The sequence below is a fragment of the Pinus tabuliformis genome, chromosome 2_1 (assembly GCF_031772625.1).
Source record: "Pinus tabuliformis cultivar Carrire ecotype Pingquan chromosome 2_1, CPIR1, whole genome shotgun sequence".
NCBI classification, from domain to species: domain Eukaryota; kingdom Viridiplantae; phylum Streptophyta; class Pinopsida; order Pinales; family Pinaceae; genus Pinus; species Pinus tabuliformis.
The window spans coordinates 281,187,112-281,213,241 of NC_142299.1; the positions used below are offsets into that span (position 1 = coordinate 281,187,112).

Sequence of the window (26,130 nt, forward strand, 5' to 3'; positions counted from 1 at the left end):
TCGTGATAAGCATAAGCATAAATTTGTACAATAGTCCATGAGGAACTCAAGAGAAAAAAAATTGTCTCTAGGTGATTTATGCTCTAATATTAATTCATGTGGTTGCATGACCCAAGGTTGCAGCTAACAACAAATAGAAGAGCGGATTATCAAATGCTACAAACAAACAAAATCCCGTCCTTCATTTATCCATTTATTTATATAATAAATAAAAACTATTCAGCCACACATCAAATATAACCAAATTAAAATCGATCAATACATCATGGAATTCATTTAATGCTAGACACTCAACTACTTGTCATGACTATACTACTCTATCTCATAAATGCAAGCAATTCCAATGTCCATAAATGAAAAATTGGTGTTGATTCCTTGGATGTCTTAATTGGATACACCCAATGGTCGTCTAGTTGTGAGTCACTATAGTTCAATAAATTGTCACTGGTCAGTGCTTCTATTTAATCAACAATGGAGTTGGTTCAATAAATTGTCACTGGTCAATGCTACTACTTAATCAACAAAGGAGTTGGATACCTTTATGATGAAGAGAATCTAATTCATATCTCCTCTTTCCATTCACAATGTTACAGCAATCAGATCGGTGATTGTTGAATACCTTTCTGATGAAAATAATCTAATTCATGTCCCCTCTCTCCATTCCCAATGTTATAGCAGTCAGATGACCTTCACGACTACTATCTTAATTTGATCCACCCAATGTTAGTGTAGTTGTATGTCACCATAGTTGCGTACATTGTTAGTGTTGAGACTTAGATACTATATCAGTTATGTAGAGTCCTCAGATGTTAATTGTTGAGTCCTTCGATATCTTAGTTGGATGGACACTAAGTCCCTGGATATCTTCCACAATGTCTTGTGCAGGCGTGTATCCATAAGAATGCTTATTAACATAAATGTGTATGGACTTGCTTAAACACGTCTGAAGGCCCTTGAGCACTTTGATGAGGGAGAAAACCACGAGGGTCAAATACCTTCCTCACACACACAAGGCTCTACACCAGCTGTGTTGTTTGCATTGCAAGGCAGCCTATGGCCACCGAAGCCACAACCTGAAAAATGTTGCTTTATATTACATAGTATGTCCTTTTACAATTAAACAATTAATGTATATGATTTTTTTATATAGAAATGTTGTATCAATATATCTTGCATGAAAGAAATGCATGATACAAACTGGACAGGATAGATAAGTTTTTCAGAATAATGATGTGATATGGTTGTTGTATACATTAGGGAGTGGGTTCGATACACTGTGTCTGCCACGCTTTTGATGGCTACTGGATTTCTTATTTGGATAAGAATGCAACCAGTCATACAAGATAAATATGATGAGATTGTGGTTTCAAAGTCTAGTTCTGATCAGATAACCACGGACAGTATAGTGTCTGCTCAACAAGCTGTCATCCAACTTCATTCAGCATTACAAACAACAAATATTACATTGTTAAAGCTCTTATCAATTGCCTTGTCAAGGCCCGTGAAGGTAAATAAACTGTGAATGGAAGTATTCCTACTGCACATACACATACATGTTGACCTATATTTTGAAAAATAGTTTGAGATATTTCTATTTGTTTTGTTGAGTTGTGCAGCACACGAATCAGGTAATTTTGGGATTGATAGGGGTGGCTATAACATTGCTAATTGTGCCGTTGAAAGCGATAATTATTGGCATTATTGTGCATATATTCACAAAGAATTTGCCACTTAGACAGTCAAGGTCGTCAGAACGGATCTCAAGGAGGTTGAAGGAATGGTGGGATAGTGTTCCAGTGATTCCCATTCGCCTGGTGGAATGAAAAAGATGTATATGCTGAATTCTTGTAGCCTATATTTTACATTCTATTTTATATGTATATCTACTTCGCCTCCAATTGTATTTGATATTTTCAGTAGATTGATGTGAATGCATTTAGTGACTTTCATGTGAAATGTTCTAACGTTCAAAGTCTAATCAATTGACAAAAATGTACAAATATTTGCTTTTAGAATTTAGTTAATTAATAATCCTCCTTAGTAACTTAGAAAATAGACTAGATTTGAACCCGTGACCGATGGTCTCCCTGTGAGCACCATGTCTTATGTCTTTCCGTAAGGTTCAACGGATTGGGCTACTCCTATGTGAGTTTGCTGGCATTCTGAGTTCTAACACCTCCTTCAGAGATCTCCCATCATTCTTAATACCTTCAGAGAAATCCCATCACGCACAAAATTATCCCTAAACTAGCATCCAAAATACAAGATGTTGAACTATTATGCATGAAAGCCATGGGCCAATGGATAAAAGACAAAGATGACGCTGAGCGGACACCATGACTCAGACATTGGTAGCATTGGGGAAGAGAAGCGAGAACATTTTTAGAGGGCATTTGACAGCCCAGTAGAAGTTCAGTTATAGGATTTAAAATCTTTTTGTTAGTTGTTTTAAAAATATTAGTAGGCATTTAATTTCGTTATTATAGAAGGAAATATAGTTAAGGATTCATTTTTAGATGGTCATGGACGGAGTGGAAGGGATCTAGCTTGTAAAGCTGAGTTGAGAGTTTCCGAAAACAGAAAATAACTTAAAGAAAAAATCCTAATCAGCTGCTGGTTTGTATTTCAGAACATTGTTATTGGTTTGCAGTAGGTTGTGTTCCCTATATTTGTCTCCCGATCTATAAATCATTATGAATAAAAGTCTTCTTTAGATCTCCGTGTTTTAGTTGCCGTATTTGCATATTTTGTTTTTTTATTGGTTTCTAAAACGATTCCAGGCCTTGAGATCCATTCACAATTGTATATTTCCATCTCCAAAGTTTTTTTTAGGGTTATTTGTGTCCGGACACCTGCTCACATCAGGTGCTTTCCTCATGTCGCTTGTGGCTATCATCTATGTTGGTTTTGGTTTTTGCTTCTACGTCTACATCCTTGACCTATGATTTCATGTCATTTCAAAGTGAATCATCCATGCACTACTCTTAACCCCTTCACTGGTTGACCAAACACAAGAGTTCTTTTGGTTCTTTCTTCACCAAATAGCTGCTTTTTCTATTTGCTCTTTGTTTACCAATTGTTAGTAAAGGAGAGAAATAAATACATGATAAACACATCACAACACATGATAAACTCATCACAAAAATAATACATATACACCATATTTTATCCTAGAAACTGTTACGGAAAAACCAGCTACAAATAATAGATTTACTATTCCATTGTTCAAAGACAATTAACCACGACTCTTCAAACAATAGATTTACTATTCCATTGTTCAAAGACAATTAACCACGACTCTTCGGCACTTTTACTAACAATTTGTTTATATATTGGGTTCATGAAGCAAAGAAATATTCTACAATGGAGAGGACTGAAAAAGATGACCCAGAAAGGGTGAAATATGCAAGATCAAAATTGAAGTCCCCCATGCTGCTCTATGGTGGGACATTTTAGAAATTTGCAAACTATCAAAAATTAGACAATTAAAATAAATTATTAAAATTTGGGCTAAGCTGTTGAGACATTCGTAGGCAAAGCCTTTTCTTCTGCATATTCCTTTCTATTGTACCTCGCCATAAATAACACCCTTCCAGTGTCATTATCGCTATCACAGTCACTGTCACTTTCTTCATCAAAGGAGGAACTATCTTCTTTACAGTAGTCTTTTCTTGAAGACTTTCTTTTTACCTTGTTTCTTGTATCTTTACTTATTTTCCTTTACCTTCTTAGGAGTTTCTTCTTAGTCATCATTATGTGAACATTTTGCATAAGGACATTTCGAAGCAAAATGACCAATTTCACCACAATTGAAACATTTAAAGGGGAGTTTCCCTTTGTATTTGCCAGTTCCTCTCTTCAACTTCCTTTCAAAATTGGTTATTTCTTCATCTGAAATATCGCTACAGCTGGAGCTGGTGCTTGGCTTTGATTGTTGCTTGTTTTTCCCTGTCTTCATAAATGTTGTAAATGATGCTTCTCTTTTGGATGGATTCTCCTGTTTAATTCTCATTTCGTAGGCAGTGAGTATTCTATGTAGCTCATCCATGCTAACATTTGCTAAGTCTGGTCTCTCTTCTAGCGCTGAGACTTTCGCTTCAAATCTCATCGGGAGTGACCATAGTACCGTTTGGACAATTACCTCGTTTTCTATTGGTCCTCCCAATCTTTGCATGGCATTTGTTACTTCATCAACTCGAAGAAAATAGGCTGCAATATTTTCATCTTCATTCATTCTTAGCTCATAAAATTGTCTTCTTAAGATCTCAAGTTTGGCCTCCCTGACCTTTTTGTACCCTTCATATATGTTTTGGAGCTTATCCCAAACTTCTTTTGCAGATGTGCAATGCATTACTTTAGAAAACATTGACTCTGTTAGACTACTCAGAATAGCATTCATGGCTTTAGCATTACTTTCATAAAGCTTCTTACTAGCATCATCTATTGGAGGAGCTAAGGGTTTTTTGTATTCAGTCATTACAGAGTGCCAGACATCAAATCCCTGTGCTTTCACATATGCTTTCATCCTTCCACTCCAAACCACATAGTTTTCTCCATTAAATAGTGGAATTCTATTCTCTGCAATATTTTCGTCTTCATTCATTCTTAGCTGCTCAAATTGTCCTCTAAAAGTCTGAAGGTTGGTTATTTCTTCATCTGAAATATCGCTACAGCTGGAGCTGGTGCTTGGCTTTGATTGTTGCTTGTTTTTCCCTGTCTTCATAAATGTTGTAAATGATGCTTCTCTTTTGGATGGATTCTCCTGTTTAATTCTCATTTCGTAGGCAGTGAGTATTCTATGTAGCTCATCCATGCTAACATTTGCTAAGTCTGGTCTCTCTTCTAGCGCTGAGACTTTCGCTTCAAATCTCATCGGGAGTGACCATAGTACCGTTTGGACAATTACCTCGTTTTCTATTGGTCCTCCCAATCTTTGCATGGCATTTGTTACTTCATCAACTCGAAGAAAATAGGCTGCAATATTTTCATCTTCATTCATTCTTAGCTCATAAAATTGTCTTCTTAAGATCTCAAGTTTGGCCTCCCTGACCTTTTTGTACCCTTCATATATGTTTTGGAGCTTATCCCAAACTTCTTTTGCAGATGTGCAATGCATTACTTTAAAAAACATTGACTCTGTTAGACTACTCAGAATAGCATTCATGGCTTTAGCATTACTTTCATAAAGCTTCTTACTAGCATCATCTATTGGAGGAGTTAAGGGTTTTTTGTATCCAGTCATTACAGAGTGCCAGACATCAAATCCCTGTGCTTTCACATATGCTTTCATCCTTCCACTCCAAACCACATAGTTTTCTCCATTAAATAGTGGAATTCTATTTTCTGCAATATTTTCGTCTTCATTCATTCTTAGCTGCTCAAATTGTCCTCTAAAAGTCTGAAGGTTGGACTCCTTGACCTTTTTGTCCCCTTCATATATGTTTTGGAGCTTATCCCAAACTTCTTTTGCAGATGTGCAATGCATTATTTTAACATACACTGACTCTGTTAGACCATTTAGAATAGCATTCATGGCTTTAGCATTACTTTGATAAAGCTTCTTACTGGCATCATCTGTTGGAGGAGCCGAGGGTTCTTTGTATCCAATCATTACAGAGTGCCAGACATCAAATCCCTGTGCTTGCACATATGCTTTCATCCTTACACTCCAAAGCACATAGTTTCGTCCATTAAATAGTGGAATTTTATTCTCCATGCAATCCATGATGTCCCTTCAAGTGGTTAGACAGCTGCTTGTGAAGGAACCAGCTCTGATACCAAAAGGGGCTGAAGTTTCATGCCACAGAAACTCTCCAAAAATCCACAGATCTGGTGCAAAAAAGCCTCAGGAAAGGGGCCCAGATCAGATCATAATTTTCCACAGAAAATACCAGAATTTGTTCTAGGGTATGCCCAAAAGGACTTCTGCCCAGAAGTCAGATTCACCTTAAAGATGCCACAAAATGCCTTCGTAAAAGTTTGCGTTAGAGTCCAGAGGCTCTATTAGAAATAGGACCAAAAAGGTGCTCAGAAACACTGTTCAAACAAAACCCAGCGGAAACCCTCCATCAAGAAAAAATAATTAAACCCAATATGCGCCTCAAATCTCGGCCCTCTTCAAGAAAAAAGAATTAAACCCAATCTGTCTCAAATCTCAGCCTACTTCAAGAAAAAAGAATTAAACCCAATCTGTCTCAAATCTCGGCCTACTTCTTCAGTTAAGCGCGACTGCACAGAACCAGCGAAAACCTTCCATCAAGAAAAAAGAATTAAACCCAATCTGTCTCAAATCTGGGCCCTCTTCAAGAAAAAAGAAATAAACCCAATCTGTCTCTAATCTCGGCCTACTTCCAGAAAAGAGAATTAAACCCAACCTGTCTCAAATCTCGGCCTACTTCTTCACTTAAGCGTGACTGAACAGGGCCTCATACAAACTCAACATGCTATTTTGTGATCGAAAGATTGATGTACAATGGAGGGAGCCGAATTTCCTTATATATATAAGCAAGAAAGGTCTAGAAGAGAGGGGGCCGACTAGGCCTAGAACCCTCTAGAAGACAGAGCCAACCTATACACCAATAAGCTTAATCTTTAAAGGGGGGCCGACCTTAAAATTTTGAATTTGAATTTTCAAAGTATTATGGAGCCAAAATTTAATTTTCTTTCAAGTCTGATTTGAAGAGGAATTTGTTTGGTTAAGCGAGGACCGTCAAGGGCAGCTCAAAGCCCACAAAGGTATCAAGAACAATTTTTTAATAGTAATACCATCTTTATCATTCAAAATAACAATAATACCATCTTTAGCCCCAAACTGTCCACAAAGGTATCAAGAACAATTTTTTAATAGTAATACCATCTTTATCATTCAAAATAACAATAATACCATCTTTAGCCCCAAACTGTCCCACAAAGGTATCAAGAACAATTTTTTAATAGTAATACCATCTTTATCATTCAAAATAACAATAATACCATCTTGAGCCCCAAACTGTCCACAAAGGTATCAAGAACAATTTTTTAATAGTAATACCATCTTTATCATTCAAAATAACAATAATACCATCTTTAGCCCCAAATTGTCCATAGTAATACCATCTTTATCATTCAAAATAACAATAATACCATCTTTAGCCCCAAACTGTCCATTTGTTGAAGTGCCAATCGTATTCCAATTTGGGGTTTTTTTAACCATAGAATGGGGCTCAACTTTAATACCACATATCTCCTGAACCGTGAGGAGCTATGATGCATGCCGCTTACTGTACGAGAATCAAATGAAGGTGGTCTTCAGCCCAAAATCACTTATCCTCTGTCATTTTTGTCATTTAAGATGGGGTTTCTTCTGGCTGTTGTTTAGGGTGACATCAATGATATCCAGGGCCCAACAAAATCTGTTTCAGGTAGTTGTATTTGCACAATCTGTTTCTCTGTTGGTTACTAATTATCCAACGTATTGAGTTCCAATCTCGGACTTTTCTGTTAAAATGGTAAACATAGTTTCTGTCTGCAGTGTGCATATGAACAAACATTGGTAGGGTTGCAATAGACCTGAGGTAGCTGCATCACATCCAAAATATCACCAAACTTGCTGTAGCAATAAGCAAAATCAACTCTAACTTCCTCCTTGCAACTTTCAAGGACAATTTCCGGTGGCCTTCCTTAGAGGAAAAGTGTGGCAAGTTGGAAACAAAGAACCCCGCATTGAAAATGCACCTCATAGACATATAATCATAGACATATAATCTCAAGTTCCAACCGGCAGAGCAACAAGATTCCCTCAGTCAAAAGAATGGCCTTCTCACCGAGCACCAAACTGCAAGACCAAACTGCCCTTGCAGATGATTGTAAACAATTGGAAGAAGACAACAATATCGTCTTCCATACTAAGGATTTGAGTTGGAATTGATAGATAATTGGTGATAATCTTTGTAGAGATAGAGATATAATCTCAATTGGCAGAGCAACAAGACTCCTTCATTCAAAAGAATGGCCTTCTCACTGAGCACCAAACTGCCCTTGCAGATGATTGTAAACAATTGGAAGAAGACAACCATATCGTCTTCCATATTTAATATTTGAGTTGGATCTGATAGATAATTGCTGATAATCTTTGTAGAGGAGAAAGTACTTGAAACAATTATTTTGCTAAGATAGTAATTTCCCAAGCAACCAAGACAAAGACATAAACTAATCAGAACTAGCTTCAGAAAACTAAAATTTCAGGACAATAGTTTCAAGTATTGGAAGAAGACAACAATATCGTCTTCCATGGGATTTGAGTTTGCTTTGAGTTTGCTTTGGTAAATAATTGGTAATAATCTTTCTAGAGGAGAAAGTTCTTCCTTCTTGTACCAAGATAGTAATTGCCCAAGAAACCAAGACAAACTGATCAACAAGTAGCTTCAGCAAACTAAAATTTCAGGACAATAGTTGCAAGTATTGGATATCTCTATGTACTTTCGGGACACTATTTTCAGGTATTGCCAAGTAGGAATTTCCCTAGCAACCAAGACACAAACTAATCAAAAGTTGCTGCAAAAACACTAAAATTTTAGGACAATATTTTGGATATCTCTATATACTTCCGCGACACTATTTTCAAGCATGGGATATACCTACCTACTTAGCACAAAAACTGAATTTCAGGACATGAGGACAATAATTTCAAGTATTGGATATATCTATGTACTTAAAATTTCAGGGCAGCATTGGATATACCTGTGTACTTACCACATTATCAGAGGTTCCTTGAGATGGTCTGCACGAAATGCTAGAAGGCCAAGATTAATATTGGAAAGCATAGTAGTAACTGTTGATTAAAAAACATTAAATCTTTTAAGTAAAGAAAGAAAACAATTTAAAAACCATTTATGTCAACCTGGGGTTTAGTTTTTTCACTTGTCACTGTTGTTGTTGAAATCTTTTAAGTAAAGAAAGAAAACAATTTAAAAACCATTTATGTCAACCTGGGGTTTAGTTTTTTCAGTTGTCACTGTTGTTGTTGGGAATTAGAGTACTTCCTGTTGTTATTGGGAATTAGAGTACTTCCATGTGGGTATGTGTGAGGTTCTAATCTTTTAGGTGAATCACATGATTTAGGTTTTAGGTTTTTTTTGGAAAAAACATTTGAAAATGAAAGAAATTACAATACTATTCTCCTTTAAAAGGAGATCCATGACATCTAGCAGAACTAGCCATGGAAGCGCATATACTTAGTATAAGCATCTTTATCATTGAATTCAGCTGTATTTATTTAACCTCTCTAAGTGTCTTCTTCTCCTATTTTCCATTGCATTCAGCTGCATATATAGGACATTTCTAATTGTTAGTTGCATATAAACAGAGTTAAGAATGCACATATTTTAATATTTTCTACTAACTTTCTATTAATTCTGCAAAGACAGATGTGACAGATATATAAGAAAGACCCAGATGATATTTTCTACCAACTTTCTATTAATTCTGCGAAGAGAGATGTATAAGAAAGACCAAGCAGATGATATTTTCTACCAACTTTCTATTAATTCTGCAAAGACAGATGTATAAGAAAGACCCAGATGATATGAGCGTTTGAACGTCACAACTGCCCCTTGAAGTACTCTAATAACAAACTCGAAAAATATTGTAATAACAAAGTTATGGTTTTTTTTCACTGTATTTAATTGCATATAAACGAAGTTAAGAACACACATATTTTCTATTAATTCTACAAAGTTAAGAATTTACATATTTTACATATTTTCTATTTCTACAAACATAGTTGTATAAGAAAGACCCCGTTGATATGAATATTTGTATGTCACAAATTAGCCTCGAAGTATTGTAATACATTAAGATGAACTACTAGGATATGAAAATGCATTAAAATGAACTTGTTGTTAGGGTGGTTGTCTAACTTTACACACATTGACCTTCCACCACATTAAGATGAACTTGTTGTTAGGGTGGTTGTCTAAGCTAACACGCATTGACCTTCCACCTACCTTGGAGTGATTGAAGGCCTAATTTCTCCCATCAGGATTGAAAGGGGACTTTATATCTCTTATCATTTATTTTTGAAGGTGTATATTTGTAGGAAGTGCAGCTATACACATGTATATGAGTTTATGTGGAGTGCAAATTCTATTACCTGAATTAGAGGAAATAACCCACGTGAAATCAAGTGAAAGAGCCTGATCCGAATAAAGTGTAACCCTCGATCTTAATCGAGCAGAACTACTCTATCTGCAGAAAGTGGAACCTTGATCGAACCATAGTTAGCGGTACCTGTTAGCACTCTAGGAAGCTCTCCTAGGTTGTAGTTCGGAGATGCCTGGAAACATATAAATCTTCAATATTGTTCTCTGAACTATTTGGGGTTTGGATCAAGTCAGATGATTGTTTCAACTCTATTTTCACTCAAAACATGCATGAACAACCTCAGCTTGACAAGGCTTTCAACCACTAATGCTCAATAGTTTATAGAGTCAATGAATCGATGGAGAATCCTGACTGTACTAGCAGATACATACATACACACATATGATTGGCTAACTACAGAAAGTAAATGAAGCTTGCAAATCTAATTTATCAACGCAAAGATAAGATGACAGTTATCTGGCATTCGACAGAGAAGAACACATGAATAACCCATTCAAGTGAAAGCTTAGAACAGAGGGAAAGATGGTGATTGAACATATAACAGCAAAAGAAGCTTGTATTACTGGAATGAAGATGAGACGTTGAAAGGAGTAGAGTCTCCACAGTCTCCTAAAGTTGAACCCCTGATATTTCTAACTTTCAGCCATTTATAAGTTTTTTACAATGCTCTCGGGCTCTCTGAGGCTCGAGGTGTCTTAATCTATCCCCTCTGGCTTCTAACTGCTTGATGCCATGATTAGACAGACATGAGCCAGAGGTCTCTTTTTCTAACAACATAGTAACCAAATTCTGGTAATTTTGCCATGCTGTCAGGTAGCTCGCTCGTGCCAGCGATGCTCCATGATCACTTCTGTTGGTTCGGCTGCATCGTGTTGTGGCTTTTCCCCTTCTGGCCATCTGTCTCCCGACCTCCGTCTCCCGGCGTCTGTCCGCTCGAATCCCTCTTTTAGCGTTAGCAATCATTGCTAAACGCTTCTAAGGATGGTGGCCACCTGTATTGTAACAAAATGGTTCTTCGAGCCTTTGAAATCCTTTCTAATACCAAAAACGATTGTTTTCTATTTTACACAGAGAAATGCTGCAACATTGTGAAATTCCACCAAAAATCTATTCATTACGGACTACAAATATTATATATTTCCCTTCCGAACCCTTTCGGGTCCGGGTCTTATCGCATCGGCGTTGTTTCTTTGTATTTTGTTAAATAACAAAATATGTGAAAATACATTATAAAACGCCTTTTGGCGGATCTCAAAATCTATGCAATAATGTTTATATAGCCATCGGGTCTGGCTAATCGCATCGCATACATGTAGAGGTATAGGCCCCGCTCCATAATATTTTTGTGATTGCGATATCGTGATGTGATTAGTTGCAATCGCATATCGTGATAGCCCCAGGCCGTTGTAAGTGCTCTGTTGTGGTTGCCGATTGCAATTTTCCAATTAGATCTGGACCATTGATCGGCCAGATCTGACGGCTACTGTGCCTTCACTTGTTTATGCCTTCGATACTTTGTTTTTCACTGTTTTTACGTGTTTTTGGCCTCTCAATAGTGTTTATCTGCCAATCTAAGGGCTCTTCTCATGCGATTGTTTTGATCTTTGGTATGATTTTACGAGATTTTGAAGACTTAGAGAGCATATTTGCATCCATTTAGATCAGGACCCGATGCAACTATAGATGCGAGAGTAATATTTTTGAAGTCCGGCTTATGGCCAAAACGGAGCAAGAGGAGACGTGGTCGTTATGGCTAAAAAAGGGGACATTTCTGCTAAAAATAGCACCACTGCACCTCAGGGGCTAACACTGGCTCCTTCTGGGGATGAAAGCCTCCCTGTGAGGTTTCAAGAACTGCAGACTATTGCCTTTCCAGTAACAACCAAAGAAAACTTATTTCCAAGTGTTCCAGTGGGCATGGAGTTTATTTGCATGGAAAACAAAAACAAAAAAAACCTATTACAATATTAAGACCTTAAAGCCTCATATGAAGTAAAGTTTCAAAAATTGCCCATTAACTGGGCCATCAAAAACACCTTCCCACTCCAAATTGTGCAGAATGAAAGTATTGTTCATCTGAACTTGAGCAATGACAAACGATCTCGTCCATAAGGCATCAAATTTACCATGGTTGCCCTTCTTTTCCTTCAATGCATCCCATTTGACAACCTAGTCACCAACTTGAAAACTGTCCATTTTTTCCTTTCTATCAAAGGTTTCTTTGATCTTCTTCTGATGAATTTTTGACTTATCAACCAGTTGTTCTCTGATCTGCTGTAATTCAACCAAGTTACTCATTCTCCTCGCTATGTCATTCTCTTCATCTTGTAATTCTTGCAAGAATTTGGCCACAGGGAGAATCAACTGGATAGGAAAAACAACATCGGCGCCATAAACCAACTTAAATGGAGAGTTTCCTATGGACTTCTTGTTGGTAACTCTATCAGCCCATAGTGCAAACTTCAACTTAGAATCCCAGTTCTTTTTGTTGTCCTCCAACAGTTTTTTTATTATCCTTACAAGACTCTTGTTAGATGATTTTGCCAGGCCATTGCCTTGAGGATAATATGAGGTAGAATGCAACAATTGAATGCCCATGGATTCACACATGTCCACCAATTCCTCTGCCCTAAAAGTTGTTGCATTATCAGTGACTAGTTTGGTTGGGCAACCAAATCTAGTGAAAATATTCTCATTCAAGAACTTCATGATAACCTGATGATTAGCATTTTTAGTGGGTATGGCCTCAATCCATTTGGTGAAATAATCAATGGCTACCAAGATCCATTTGTGATGGCCACTAGAATGTGGATTGATCTCACCTATGAATTCCCAGCCCCACTGCTGGAAGGGACCATTGACGTGTACTGGATTCAAGGCAGAGGTTTTAACTGTTGTCTTCCTACAAGCCTCTGACATTTGTCACAAGATTTCACAAAAGAAAACACATAAGAGAACAGAGTAGGCCAATAATACCCAGCTCTAAGGATCTTGTGGGCTGTGGTTTTCCAATAATGATGCCCTCCGTAGATGCTATAATGGAACTGATGCGTGACTTCCACAGATTGTTCTTTGTCTAGACATCTCAAGAGGATCCCTGATGGGTCTTTCCTATTAGCACTCCAGGAAGCTCTCCTAGGTTGTAGCTCGGAGATGCCTGGAAACATATAAATCTTGAATATCGTTCTCTGAACTATTGGAATGGATTGGGGTTTTGATCAAGTTAGATGACTATTTCAACTCTATTTTCACTCAAGACATGCATGAACACCCTCAACTTGACAAGGATTTTAACCATTAATGCTCAATAGTTTATAGATTCAATGAATAGATGGAGAATCCTGACTATACCAGCAGATACATACATAAACACATATGAGTAGCTAGCTAAGAAAGTAAATGAAACTTGAAAATCTAATTTATCAATGCAGAGATAAGATGACAGTTATCTAGCATTTGACAGAGAAAAACACATGAATAACCCATTCAAGTGCAAGATTAGAACAGAGGGAAAGATGGTGATTGAACATATAACAACAAAAGAAGCATGTATTACTAGAATGAAGATGAGACGCTGAGAGGAGTAGAGTCTCCACAATCTCCTAAAGTTGAACCCCTGATATTTCTAACTTTCAACCATTTATAGGCTTTTTACAATGCTCTTGGGCTCTCTGAGGCTCGAGGTGTCTTAATCTATCCCCTCTGGCTTCTAACTGCTTGATGCCATGATTAGACAGACATGAGCCAGAGGTCTCTTTTTCTAACAACATAGTAACCAAATTCTGGTAATTTTGTCGCGCTGTCAGGTAGCTCGCTCATGCCAGCGATGCTCCATGATCACTTCTGTTGGTTCGACTGCATCGTGTTGTGGCTTTTTCCCCTTCTGGTCATCTGTCTCCCAGACTCTATTGGCTCGAATCCCTCTTTTAGCATTAGCAATCATTGCTAAACACTTCTAAGGATGGTGGCCACCTGTATTGTAACGAAATGGGTTTTCGGGCCTTTGAAATCCTTTCGAATACCAAAAACAATTATTTTTTGTTTTACACAGAGAAATGTTGAAACACTGTGAAATTCCACCAAAACTCTATTCATTATGGACTTAAAATATTATATATTTCCCTTCACGAACCCTTTCAGGTCCGGGTCTTATCGCATCCGCGTTGTTTCTTTGTATTTCGTTAAATAACGAAATATGTGAAAATACATTAAAAAACGCCTTTCAACGGATCTCAAAATCTATGCAATAATGTTTATATAGCCATTGGGTCCAGCTAATCACATCACATACATGTAGGTGTATAGGCCCCGCTCCATAATGTTTCTCCGATTGCGATATCGTGATGCAATTAGTTGCAATCGCATATTGTGATAGCCTCGGGCCGCTGTAAGCACTCTATTGTGGTTGCTGATTGCGATTTTCCAATTAGATATGGACTGTTGATCGGCCAGATCTGACAACTACTGTGCCTTCACTTGTTTATGCCTCCAATACTCTGTTTTTCACTGTTTTTATGTGTTTTTGGCCTCTCGATAGTGTTTCTCCGTCATTCTAAGGGCTCTTCTCATGTGATTGTTTTGATCTTTGGTATGATTTTATGATATTTTGAAGACTTAAAGAGCATATTTGGATCCATTTGGATCAGGACCCGATGCAATTATAGATGCGAGAGTAATATTTTTGAAGTTCGGATTATGGCCAAAACGGAGCAAGAGGAGACGTGGTCGTCGGAGCTAAAGCAGGGGACATTTCCACTAAAAATAGCACCACTGCACCTCAGAGGCTAACACTGGCTCCTTCTAGGGATGAAAGCCTCCTTGTGAGGTTTCAAGAACTACAGACTACTGCCTTTCCAATAACAACCAAAACAAACTTATTTCCAAGTGTTCCATTGGGCAATGAATTTATTTGCATGGAAAACAAAAACTGAAAAAACCTATTACAATATTAAGGCCTTAAAGCCTCATAAGAAGTAAAGTTTCAAAAAGCGCTCATTGACTGGGCCATCAAAAACACCTTCCCCCTCCAAATTGTGCAGAATGAAAGTATTGTTCATCTGAACTTGAGCAATGACAAACGGTCCCGTCCATAAGGCATCAAATTTACCATGGTTGCCCTTCTTTTCCTTCAATGCATCCCATTTGAGAACCCAGTCACCAACCTGAAAACTGTCCATTTTTGCTTTTCTATCAAAGGTTTCTTTGATCTTCTTCTGATGAATTCTTGACTTCTCAACCAGTTGTTCTCTGATCTGTTGTAATTCAACCAAGTTACTCATTCTCCTCGCTATGTCATTCTCTTCATCCTGTTCTTCTTGCAAGAATTTGGCCACAGGGAGAATCAGCTGGATAGGAAAAACAACATCAGCGCCATAAACCAGCTTAAATGGAGAATTTCTTATGGAACTCTTGCTGGTAACTCTATCAGCCCATAGTGCAAACTTCAACTTGGAATCCCAGTTCTTTTTGTTGTCCTCCAACAGTTTTATGATTATCCTTACAAGACTCGTGTTAGATTATTCGGCCAGGCCATTGACTTGAGGTTAATATGAGGTAGAATGCACCAATTGAATGCCCATGGATTCACACATGTCCACCAATTCTTCTGCCTTGAATGTTGTTGCATTATCAGTGACTAGTTTGGTTGGGCAACCAAATCTAGTGAAAATATTCTCATTCAAGAACTTCATGATAACCTGATGACTAGGATTTTTATTGGGTACGGCCTCAATCCATTATATCCTGATTGGTTGCATGTGTTTGCTATATTGGCATTCCTTTTCACTTATTTCAATGATTGTGATGCTAGTGCAGTATGTAACCAAGTACAAGGAGATGGTTTTCCATATGTATAGGATGACAGAGATGATTCTATCATTCAAAGCATTTTCAAATCTATTCAAATTGATATGTCTTTGTTGTCTACTAAACGAGAATATCATGCCATAATCATTCCATCTAATCATCATACTTGCTTTAGTAACTCTCATTCAACTTATCATTTTCTTACCAATATATCCGATGAAAATTTTTCTACATCCTTGGGGGCTTCATCTAATGAACCTCTAACATATCACGTGCGTTCATGACATATTAAAAAATACCCTTAATTTGACTACATATTGGAAAATACCTCTAAAAATCACATTATTTAACCCCCTACCAAGATGAACCTAATACACCTCCCCAATTTAAAAAATCCCTACTTTCACTAGATAATGTAGGTATCTATTTTTTCATTGACATTTTTTATACCCCTTTATATTTTCTCATTAACTTTGAGCTCCATTTTTTAGACCTGCCTGTTATCACTCAGGTTGTTCCCAAAAGTTGTAAGAAAGGGAATACAACCGAGGTAACCACAAACCAATCTTTTAGATACAGATTCTAGCCACTCTGCATCTAGAGAGGGCACTCTCTTTATGATTTAGCTTTGTTTTGGAAGGTTTTAGGCTAGTTATGAAGTACAAGGGTTTTGTTTTGAGTTTGGGTGGTGAGTTTCAACAGAACAGTGAGGCAAAACTGAAGAGTTCAGTCCATTGGGCATGATGGAGTCAAAAGTAACTGGCTTCCTGGATTTAGTTTCTAATAGAGGATGGCATCACAGAGCAAGGTAGTCAAGCATGGAACAATTAAAAGGCTGGAATCAGATGCAATGGACTCAAATGGGTGAAGGGCAGTTAAGAATCCTTCATCATATTGAAAAGAGGGAAAGTGAAAGCTTACCGATAAAGAGCAATTAAGAATTCACTGTTTATACTAATTCTCAAGAAAACACAGAGAATAATAAAGACTGAAAACAGAGTGCAGCTAAGCAAATTCTGAATTAATCTTTCTCTTTATCATTCAGATCATGAAACACAGATGATATAGTAAACATGAAAACTGTAAAAACACAAGATATAAGGGTACTTATTGATCCATAGGTTGATTCAAGAATTCTGTGACAGGTCTTCTGCATCAATTCTTCATCCAGTAGGCCAGACAATAGTTTGATCCCAACAACTTTTATTCCAAAGTTCAGTATTTACAGCAAAGTCTAGAGAAATCTACACATACCCAACCTCTTCAAAACTCTGATGAAGAGGGTATTTATACAACAAAAATATGTACAACAGGATGTCTCATCAAAGCTATGAGATAATATCTAAGTTTAACCTAAAGTAATATACAAGCAAAGTAGAAACAACCAACTTATGTTGTGCTGGAAGCTGGCTCTTTAGGGTTCGGCCTGCAGCTGTCTGAAGTAGCTGTGCGTTGACTCCCTGTCTTAACTGATGCATTAATTCTGATCTGCTTTCCTTAGTCAGCTCAGATACTCTTTAATGTTGATTTGATTTGTCTTTAATTCTGCATTGATACTCTTTATGGCTCCTCTGATACCCTTTGACTTTAATCATCTTCTTTAATGTTGAATCGACCCTGCTCACCGCTGTCCGACAAAATGGAACTGCTAACGTGTCTTCTGAGTGCCTTTCCTCTAGTAAATCATGTCCCTGACTGTTTCACACTGGCTGCAGCATGTATCCCTATTTATCTTTGTTTCTTCTTCTACGAGCTCGGGAATCCCTCTGTTTTGTTTCGAACTGTACAAAGAGGAAGAAAACTGTAAAATGGAGGGTCGGCAATCGGCGAGCTCGTTGCTAGAGCTTTCATGGTTGGGAGGTGGTCGAGAACTGGGTACAAAGTCGGTTGATTGCATGCCTGGAGCGTTGTTTTTGCAGCGAAAACTATAAAAAATGACTTTTTACCCTTTATTGAACAAAAGATTTTTTTGGCGGGAAAATTTGATTTTTCAGATGGGTGATGTCAGCATGCCATCAACGGGGGTACGGAATAGATGACATGACGGGTGACGTGGAAGTACGGATGGTGACATGGCGGTGTGACGTCAACAGAGGACAACTGACGTCAGCGAGGGGTCAGCGGGAGGGCGGCAGATGGTTTTGCCCGCACCGCTTTCGGGCTAGGGCGGTTTCAGGCAGAGGGGCAGTGAACACGGTAGGCTGGCGACGCGTTTCCCAGGTACGGGTGCGAAACCACCAGTTCCCTAGGACTTAACGTGCAGTAGATGGATGGCTAGCGAAATGGATCTCCACCATTAGATGGATGGGCCGAGATCGGATGGATGGTGCTTTGCAAAGATGGCGGATGGTTAAGCAGCAGGGGACCGATCCAAATAAACCGATATTTTAATGGTTTTCGGGGTTAATTTCATTGGTCGGGTTGCGGATTTGATATTTAATTTACCAAAGTTTAATAAATCCCAATGTTGTGCGCAAAAAAGGTTTTAACAAGTTTCAGATAAACTCGTTAACCCACGTTAAGCAGTGATATGGTTATATTTAACGGGGGCTGGAATAATAAAGTTTTGGGGTTTTTCATATATTAATATAATACAGGAAAGGGAACAATTACAAGGGAGTTATATAGTATAAAGTTAGTTTGTTAATATGGATTTTGAATATGAAAGCGCTAAGTATAATGTTAGGAAACTTATGCTTAAAGGGGAAAAAGAGTTTATACAAGAAATATGGCTAATCCCTAAGTAAAATAGATTCTTACCTTGGAAAACGTTATGGAATGAGATGAGTGACTCATTGATACTAAGCAGATCTCAATATCATTGGGGGAAATTAGTAAGTGATTGGGGAAACAGTATGAATGGGAGATTATTCATGCTTCGCTTGAGCTGCTCCAAAAAATATCTACCTTAGTACTTAGTGATAGAGATAAAATTGACACTTTGAGAGACAAAATCAATCATAAGTCTCATTCTGCAACAACAATCTACCTACCCAGCCTACTTTGCCTAACATTTTTTCTTCTTTACATTTGGGTGCATTTAGACTAGCAAACCCTTTTCCACTTTTCTTTTCTTTTGCATGATAAGCCTATCTAAGTCTGCACTTATTTCTTCCAAGAGCTCAGATTAAACAGTTGAGCTCCTTTTGCTTCTCTACCTATCTACTTATCTGCTAAGATTAAACAGTTTGGACAGATTTTTATTCTCTATATAAAGCATGAAATTGAAACATGAACTGGCCAAGATTAAGCTGTTTGGCCATTCATCAATTGTGGCATGAAGTTAACAAGTTGCACCAATGATTTATTTTTCAAAAATGAAACAGCAGTGGCATTTGGACTTGCACACTTTCCTGGTCTTTTTGTTTGGGGTTCATTTCTTTTCATTTTTTCTTTTGACCATTTATTTTTTTCACCTTTTGATTTTTCTTTTAGGGTATACCCTTTTTACATTTTTTTATTTTTTTTTTATTTTTTGATAATATGGAAACCTTTACAGCAAGGAAAGTTATGAACATATTACAGAGCTCAACCAGTCAATCATGAAATATGACACCTATAACTATAGGAGTATAACACTGGCTCCACTTGGGGATGGCTTTTCCTGGTGGAAAGTCAAGAACAACAGGTCAGATGGCCTTCTGCATAACTTTTGCTCTGCTATGAAATTTTCCTTTGCTGGTTGCTTTATTTGTATGTATGACAGCACACTTGTGGAGCTTAGGGCCTTCTCTTTGAGCTTCAACTGTAGCAAGTTACTATCCAATCCACACTTAAACACATTTTTTCATTTTTTTTTCCTTTTTGAATCCTTCTTGAGCACCTTGTCACTTGGGTAGGAACTTGCAGCCTTGGTCTTTTCATCAAAAATCTTTTTTAACTTTCTCCTGCACAACTTGAGATCTGAACTGAAACAAAAGGGCTGCAATCTTCAAACCAAATTAGTAAATCATCAAAATATTGGATTCATATATTTAAGGATTTATTTCCTAACTTACTAAAAAGTGAATTAAAACAAACTGAAATCCTACCTACTTTACTCTAATCAACTTTCTGACTGCTGGTTAGGTAAAATGAAACAACCAATGCAACCACTCAAACATTATATATATTAGTGACATTTTTTGCTTGTGTTTAATGGTATTTACAATTGAGATCTTGCAATCAAATTTAGCTGTGTTAACTTGTGAGAAGATAAGGAAATTCTTGATCTCCTTTGCTGAATCTAGAAACTGTACAAAAGGATCTTGCAAATTATATACACTATTCTTGAGTTGATTCAAACAACAACTGCACACATGTCCCAAATAACCTACCTGCCATGGAATTGAGAAATCACTTTTGTCTTTATCACCATGTATGTTTTCAACTGTTCTTTGTGGTGATATTTTTACTGATTGTAATGTCTGTCTTGTAAAACCATTATCATCTTGTTTTTGACTCTCACAGTCTGTTAATGGAGAAGAATTCTGATTTCTTTCATCATTCAACCTATCAGCTGATGGATCATAAAGAACTTGGAAGGTTTCTTGCAACTCATTACATATAGGTTGGAATGGAATTTCATGGGTTTCTACAAGTTGCTCTTCTTTTTATTTAAACAATTCAGATGATTCAAAACAAAAAGGCAAGGAATCAACTTGGACTTCTTGATCATATGTTGTTGCTTCCAAGTTTTCTTCTGCAACCTGACATTTAATGGCATTTTGGGGTTGCAAATCTAGATATGATAAGTTTTGAACAAAGATTTGATTGCCCTCTAGATGGTTAATATCAAGACTTGTTGACATTTGATTTCTAATTGCATGATAGTTATCTTTGATGAACTAAAATGAATCAAAACAAAATGGTAAAGTTCCTTGACTGATTTTAAAATTTTTTGCACTTTCCTCCTCATAATCATTGCTGAAATGAACAAGCTGATCACTTCTTTTAAGCTCTTGAACCTGAATTTCCTTGTTCCCCAAATTAGCTTCTGATTCCTCTGCAAGCTTAAATTGGATTTGAGAAACATAATCATCATCATATTGATCATATTTGGGTGAATGATTGAAAGAAGAAATGTTATCAAATGCACACGTTAGATTAGGAGTTTTCTCCTTCACATATTACTCTATGAATCTGTCTTTTGATCTATGGTAGATCGGGTTGGTAGGAATTTGTTCATGAATATCAACCCTTTCCTCTTGTGAAACAAATGTGTCATGATGATTTTGACCAAAACATTCAACTTTCATTGTGATCTTCTGCATCATTTCCTCTGCTTTCTTTATCAAAATGTCAAGTTTTTCCTCTTTTTCAGTTTTTCTTTTCTAATTTTCAGATTAACCTCTACATCCACTGCCATGTTCTGCATCTGTTCCATAGTGGAGGGGTTTCTCTCTGTCAAATGAAATTCTATCTCTGAATCAAATGCTCTTGGGTAATGCGGTAGCGCTGAATCAGGGGGGGTTTTACATTTAATGGTATCGAATGATAGATTTGATTGAATCTGTATGAAAATTGTTGTATTGTTTCATCTGGATGTCTTTTTAATTGATTATATTCTTCTATGATCGTGAGGAGATTGACTTTGATTATCCATTTATCAAGGAAGAGTTTGAGAAACTGCTCAAGATTTGAGATGCTTGCCTCAGGCAGGGTTTTGAACCAACTCTTGACTTTGCCTTGCAGAGAAAGAGCAAAGAGCCTAATATTAACATCCTCTTCATCCACTTCAAATAAGTTAAGGTAATCTTCAAAACCTTGGATATGTTTTTGGGCAGTGACACCATTCTCTCCATCAAACCTAGGGAGATACTTGGGATAATCGTTAGGGAAGGCATGGAGCGTAGGAGGCAAAATGAGTGGTTTATACCTATCAGGAACTTTATGAGGTACCGGAATATGTTCAAGGATTGGCTGTTTAGTCTCAATTTTTGGGTTCTCCTTAATTAAAAAATGATCTTCATAAGAATTAGAAGACTGTTGTTCAAGATTGGTTGTTTAGTCTCAATTTTTGGGTTCTCCTTAATTAAAAAATGATCTTCATAAGAATTAGAAGACTGTTGTTCAAATGTGCAAAGAGGCTTTTCATCTACATTTTTGGAAGGAAAATAATAAAAATTTAATCTAAAATCATCTCTAAAATACAATATACATTGAAAAATCTTATCAATGAGAAAGAACATAATGTCTTGGATAACAATCCAAGTCAAAAGCTTGAACCTTTCATACAGTTCTTTCAGGTTCATTTCTCCAATGGAGTCTTGATTGTGAAAATGATGTGGAGTCTCTAGGTGGATGATTTTAACCTTTGTGTGTCTGATCCCTGTCCACCATCACAGATCAGATCTAAACCTGTGAAACAGTTCTGAAGAAATGGTTCATTTTCTCTAGGAAACAATTTTTTTTTTAGATTTTTATGATTTTTCAAAACAACTTTTATGATTTCTTTAAGAGGCTTTTGATATGAGATTTAAACTTTTTTATTTGACAAGAGAAAATGATCAATTATTTGAAACAACTGTTCAAAACATAAACTAGACTGGAGATAGACTGAAGTAGCATTTATTTACTTTTGCAATTGCAAAGCAAGAGCAGTTTCAAAGGCTACCTGGCTAACTTCATGCTCCATCTGTAGTTTATACATAAAATAGTAGAAGCAAATAATTATTCAGAGTCCCCAGTGGAGTCGCCAATGATGTTATCACTCAAGTTGTTCCCAAAAGTTGTAAGAAAGGGAATACGGCTGATATAACCACAGACCAATCTTTTAGATACAAATTTTAGCTAATCTGCATCCAGAGAGGGCTCTCTCTTTATGATTTAGCTTTGTTTTGGAAGGTTTTAGGCTAGTTATGAAGTACAAGGTTTTTGTTTTGAGTTTGGGTGGTGAGTTTCAATAGAATAGTGAGGCAAAACTGAAGAGTTCAGTCCATTGGGCATGATGGAGTCAAAAGTAACTAGCTTCCTGGATTCGGTTTCTAACAGAGGATGGCATCACAGAGCAAGGTAGTCAAACATGGAACAATTAAAAGGCTGGAATCAGATGGAATGGACTCAAATGGGTGAAGGACAGTTAAGAATCCTTCATCATATTGAAAAGAGGGAAAGTGAAAGCTTACCGATAAAGAGCAATTAAGAATTCTTTATCAAATAATCAACGTGGAAGAATCAGGGGAAATAGGAGCAATTAAGAATTCATTGTTTATGCTAATTTTGAAGAAAACATAGAGAATAACAAACACTGAAAACAGAGTGTAGCTAAGCAAATTCTGAATTAATCTTTCTCTTTATCATTCAGATCATGAAACACAGATGATATAGTAAACATGAAAACTGTAAAAACACAAGATATAAGGGTACTTATTGATCCATAGGTTGATTCAAGAATTCTGTGATAGGTCTTCTGCATCAATTCTTCATCCAATAGGCCAGACAACAGTTTGATCCCAACAACTTTTATTCCAAAGTTCAGTATTTATAGCAAAGTCTAGAGAAATCTACACATACCCAACCTCTCCAAAACTCTGATGAAGAGGGTATTTATACAACAAAAATATGTACAACAAGATGTCTCATCAAAGCTATGAGATAATATCTAAGTTTAACCTAAAGTAATATACAAGAAAAGTAGAAACAACCAACTTATGTTGTGCTAGAAGCTGGCTCTTTAGGGTTTGGCTTGCAGCTGTCTGAAGTCGCTGTGCGCCGACTCTCTGTCTTAAATGATGCATTAATTCTGATCTATTTTCCTTAGTCGGCTCAGATACTCTTTAATGCTGATTTGATTTGTCTTTAATTCTGCACTGATACTCTTTATGGCTCCTCTGATGCCCTTTGACTTTAATCATCTTCTTTAATGCTGAACCGACTCTGCTCACTACTGTCCGGCAAAATGGAACTGCTAACGTGTCTTCTAAGTGCCTTTCCTCTGGTAAATCATGTCTCTGACTGTTTCACACTGACTGCAGCATGTATCCCTGTTTATCTTTGTTTCTTCTTCTGCGAGCTCGGGAATCCCTCTGCTTTGTTTCGAACTGTACAAAGAGGAAGAAAACTGTAAAATGGAGGGTCGGTAGTCGGCGAGCTTGTTGCTGGAGCTTTCGTGGTTGGGAGGTGGTCGAGAACCGGGTACAAAGTTGGTTGATTGCATTCCTGGAGCACTGTTTTTGCAGCGAAAACTATAAAAAATTATTTTTTACCCTTTATTGAACAAAAGATTTTTTTGGCGGGAAAATTTGATTTTTCGGACGGGTGACATCAGCATGACGTCAACGGGGGGTACGAAATAGACGATGTGACGGGTGGTGTGGAAGTACGGATGGTGACATGGCGGTGTGACTTCAGTAGAGGACAGCTGACATCAGCGAGGGGTGAGCGAGAGGGAGGTAAATGGTTTTGCTAGCACCGCTTTCGGGCTAGGGCAGTTTCGGGCGAAGGGGCAGTGAACACGGTAGACAAGCGACTCGTGTCCCAGGTACGGGCGCGAAACCACTAGTTCCCCGGGACTTAACGTGTGGCAAATGGATGGCTAGCGAAATGGATCTCCGCCGTCGGATGAATGGGCCGAGATCGGACGAATGGCGCTTTGCAGAGATGGTGGATGGTTAAGCAGCGGGGGATCGATCCAAATAAACTGATATTTTAATGGTTTTCGGGGTTAATTTCATTGGTTGGGTTGCGAGTTTGGTTATTTAATTAACCAAAGGTTAATAAATCCCAATGTTGTGCGCGGAAAAGGTTTTAACAAGTTTCAGATAAACTCGTTAACCCACGTTAAGCAGTGATATGGTTATATTTAATTGGGGGCGGGAATAATAAAGTTTTGGGGTTTTTCATGTATTAATATAATATGGGAAAGGGAACAATTACAAGGGAGTTATATAGTATAAAGTTAGTTTGTTAATATGGATTTTGAATATGAAAGCGCTAAGTATAATGTTAGGAAACTTAGGCTTAAAGGGGAAAAAGAGTTTATACAAGAAATATGGCTAATCTCTAAGTAAAACAGATTCTTACTTAGGCAAACATTATGGAATGAGATGAGTGACTCCGTGATACTAAGCAGATCTCAATATCATTGGGGGGAATTAGTAAGTGATTGGGGAAATAGTATGAATGGGAGATTAGTCATGCTTCGCTTGAGCTGCTACAAAAAATATCTGCCTTAGTACTTGTGATAGAGATAAAATTGACACTTTGAGAGACAAAATCAATCACAAGTCTCATTCTGCAACAACAATCTACCTACCCAACCTACTTTGCCTAACATTTTTTCTTCTTTACATTTGGGTGCATTTAGACTAGCAAACCCTTTTCCACTTTTCTTTTCTTTTGCATGATAAGCCTATCTAAGTCTACACTTATTTCTTCCAAGGGCTCAAATTAAACAGTTGAGCTCCTTTGCTTCTCTACCTATCTACTTATTTGCCAAGATTAAACAGTTTGGACAGATTTTTATTCTCTATCTAAAACATGAAATTGAAACATGAAATGGCCAAGATTACCCTGTTTGGCCATTCATCAATTGTGGCATGGAGTTAACAAGCTGCACACAATGCTTTATTTTGCAAAAATGAAATAGTAGTGGCATTTGGACTTGCACAATTTCCTGGCCTTTTTGTTTGGGGTTCATTTCTTTTCATTTTTTCTTTTGACCATTTATTTTTTTCACCCTTTGATTTTTCTTTTAGGGTATACCCTCTTTACATTTTTAATTTTTTTTTTTTGATTTTTTAATAATATGGAAACCTTTACAGAAAGGAAAGGTATGAACATATTACAGAGCTCAACCAGTCAATCATGAAATATGACACCTATAACTATAGGAGTATAACACTGCCAATATAAAAACCCTTGACCCCCTATATATCCCCAATATATTATGTCATTTTTTCCTCAATATATATCCCCCAATATGAATGCACGTTGCATGGTATTTCTCCCCTAGTGAAGCCTTCATGTCTACATCCTTTGATCTTTTTGTTTATCATCTCCCTTTTCAGATACATGTCAAGTAGTTGAGGCACTTCAGCCATCGTTGATGGTTATGTTAGGCCCTCACTAACTTGACAAGCCTTCTAAACACGATCAGATTCATTTTCCCTTATGATATTTTCATCCTGATCCCATACCTTTAATTGAAAATTCATCTTTTCAAGGATCTTAGGGTTCTCAAGAGGATTGTTTTGAATTTCATGA

General features: G+C 37.2%; 1 protein-coding gene across 3 annotated transcripts in view; it reads left to right on the forward strand.

Moving 5' to 3' along the window:
- LOC149199864 (uncharacterized) overlaps positions 1-1,898 on the forward strand; it is a 133,812-nt gene extending 131,914 nt beyond the window's left edge. For 2 of the 3 annotated variants that reach the window (XM_089402543.1, XM_089402541.1), the window contains 2 exons: positions 1,258-1,507; positions 1,617-1,898. In XM_089402543.1, coding sequence (XP_089258669.1) covers positions 1,258-1,507; positions 1,617-1,823 — 457 coding nt within the window. In that variant the 3' untranslated portion in view covers positions 1,824-1,898. The remainder of the gene's footprint in view (positions 1-1,257; positions 1,508-1,616) is intronic. The other variant, XM_089402544.1, reaches the window with a different exon arrangement.
- The last annotated feature ends 24,232 nt before the right edge of the window (positions 1,899-26,130 follow it).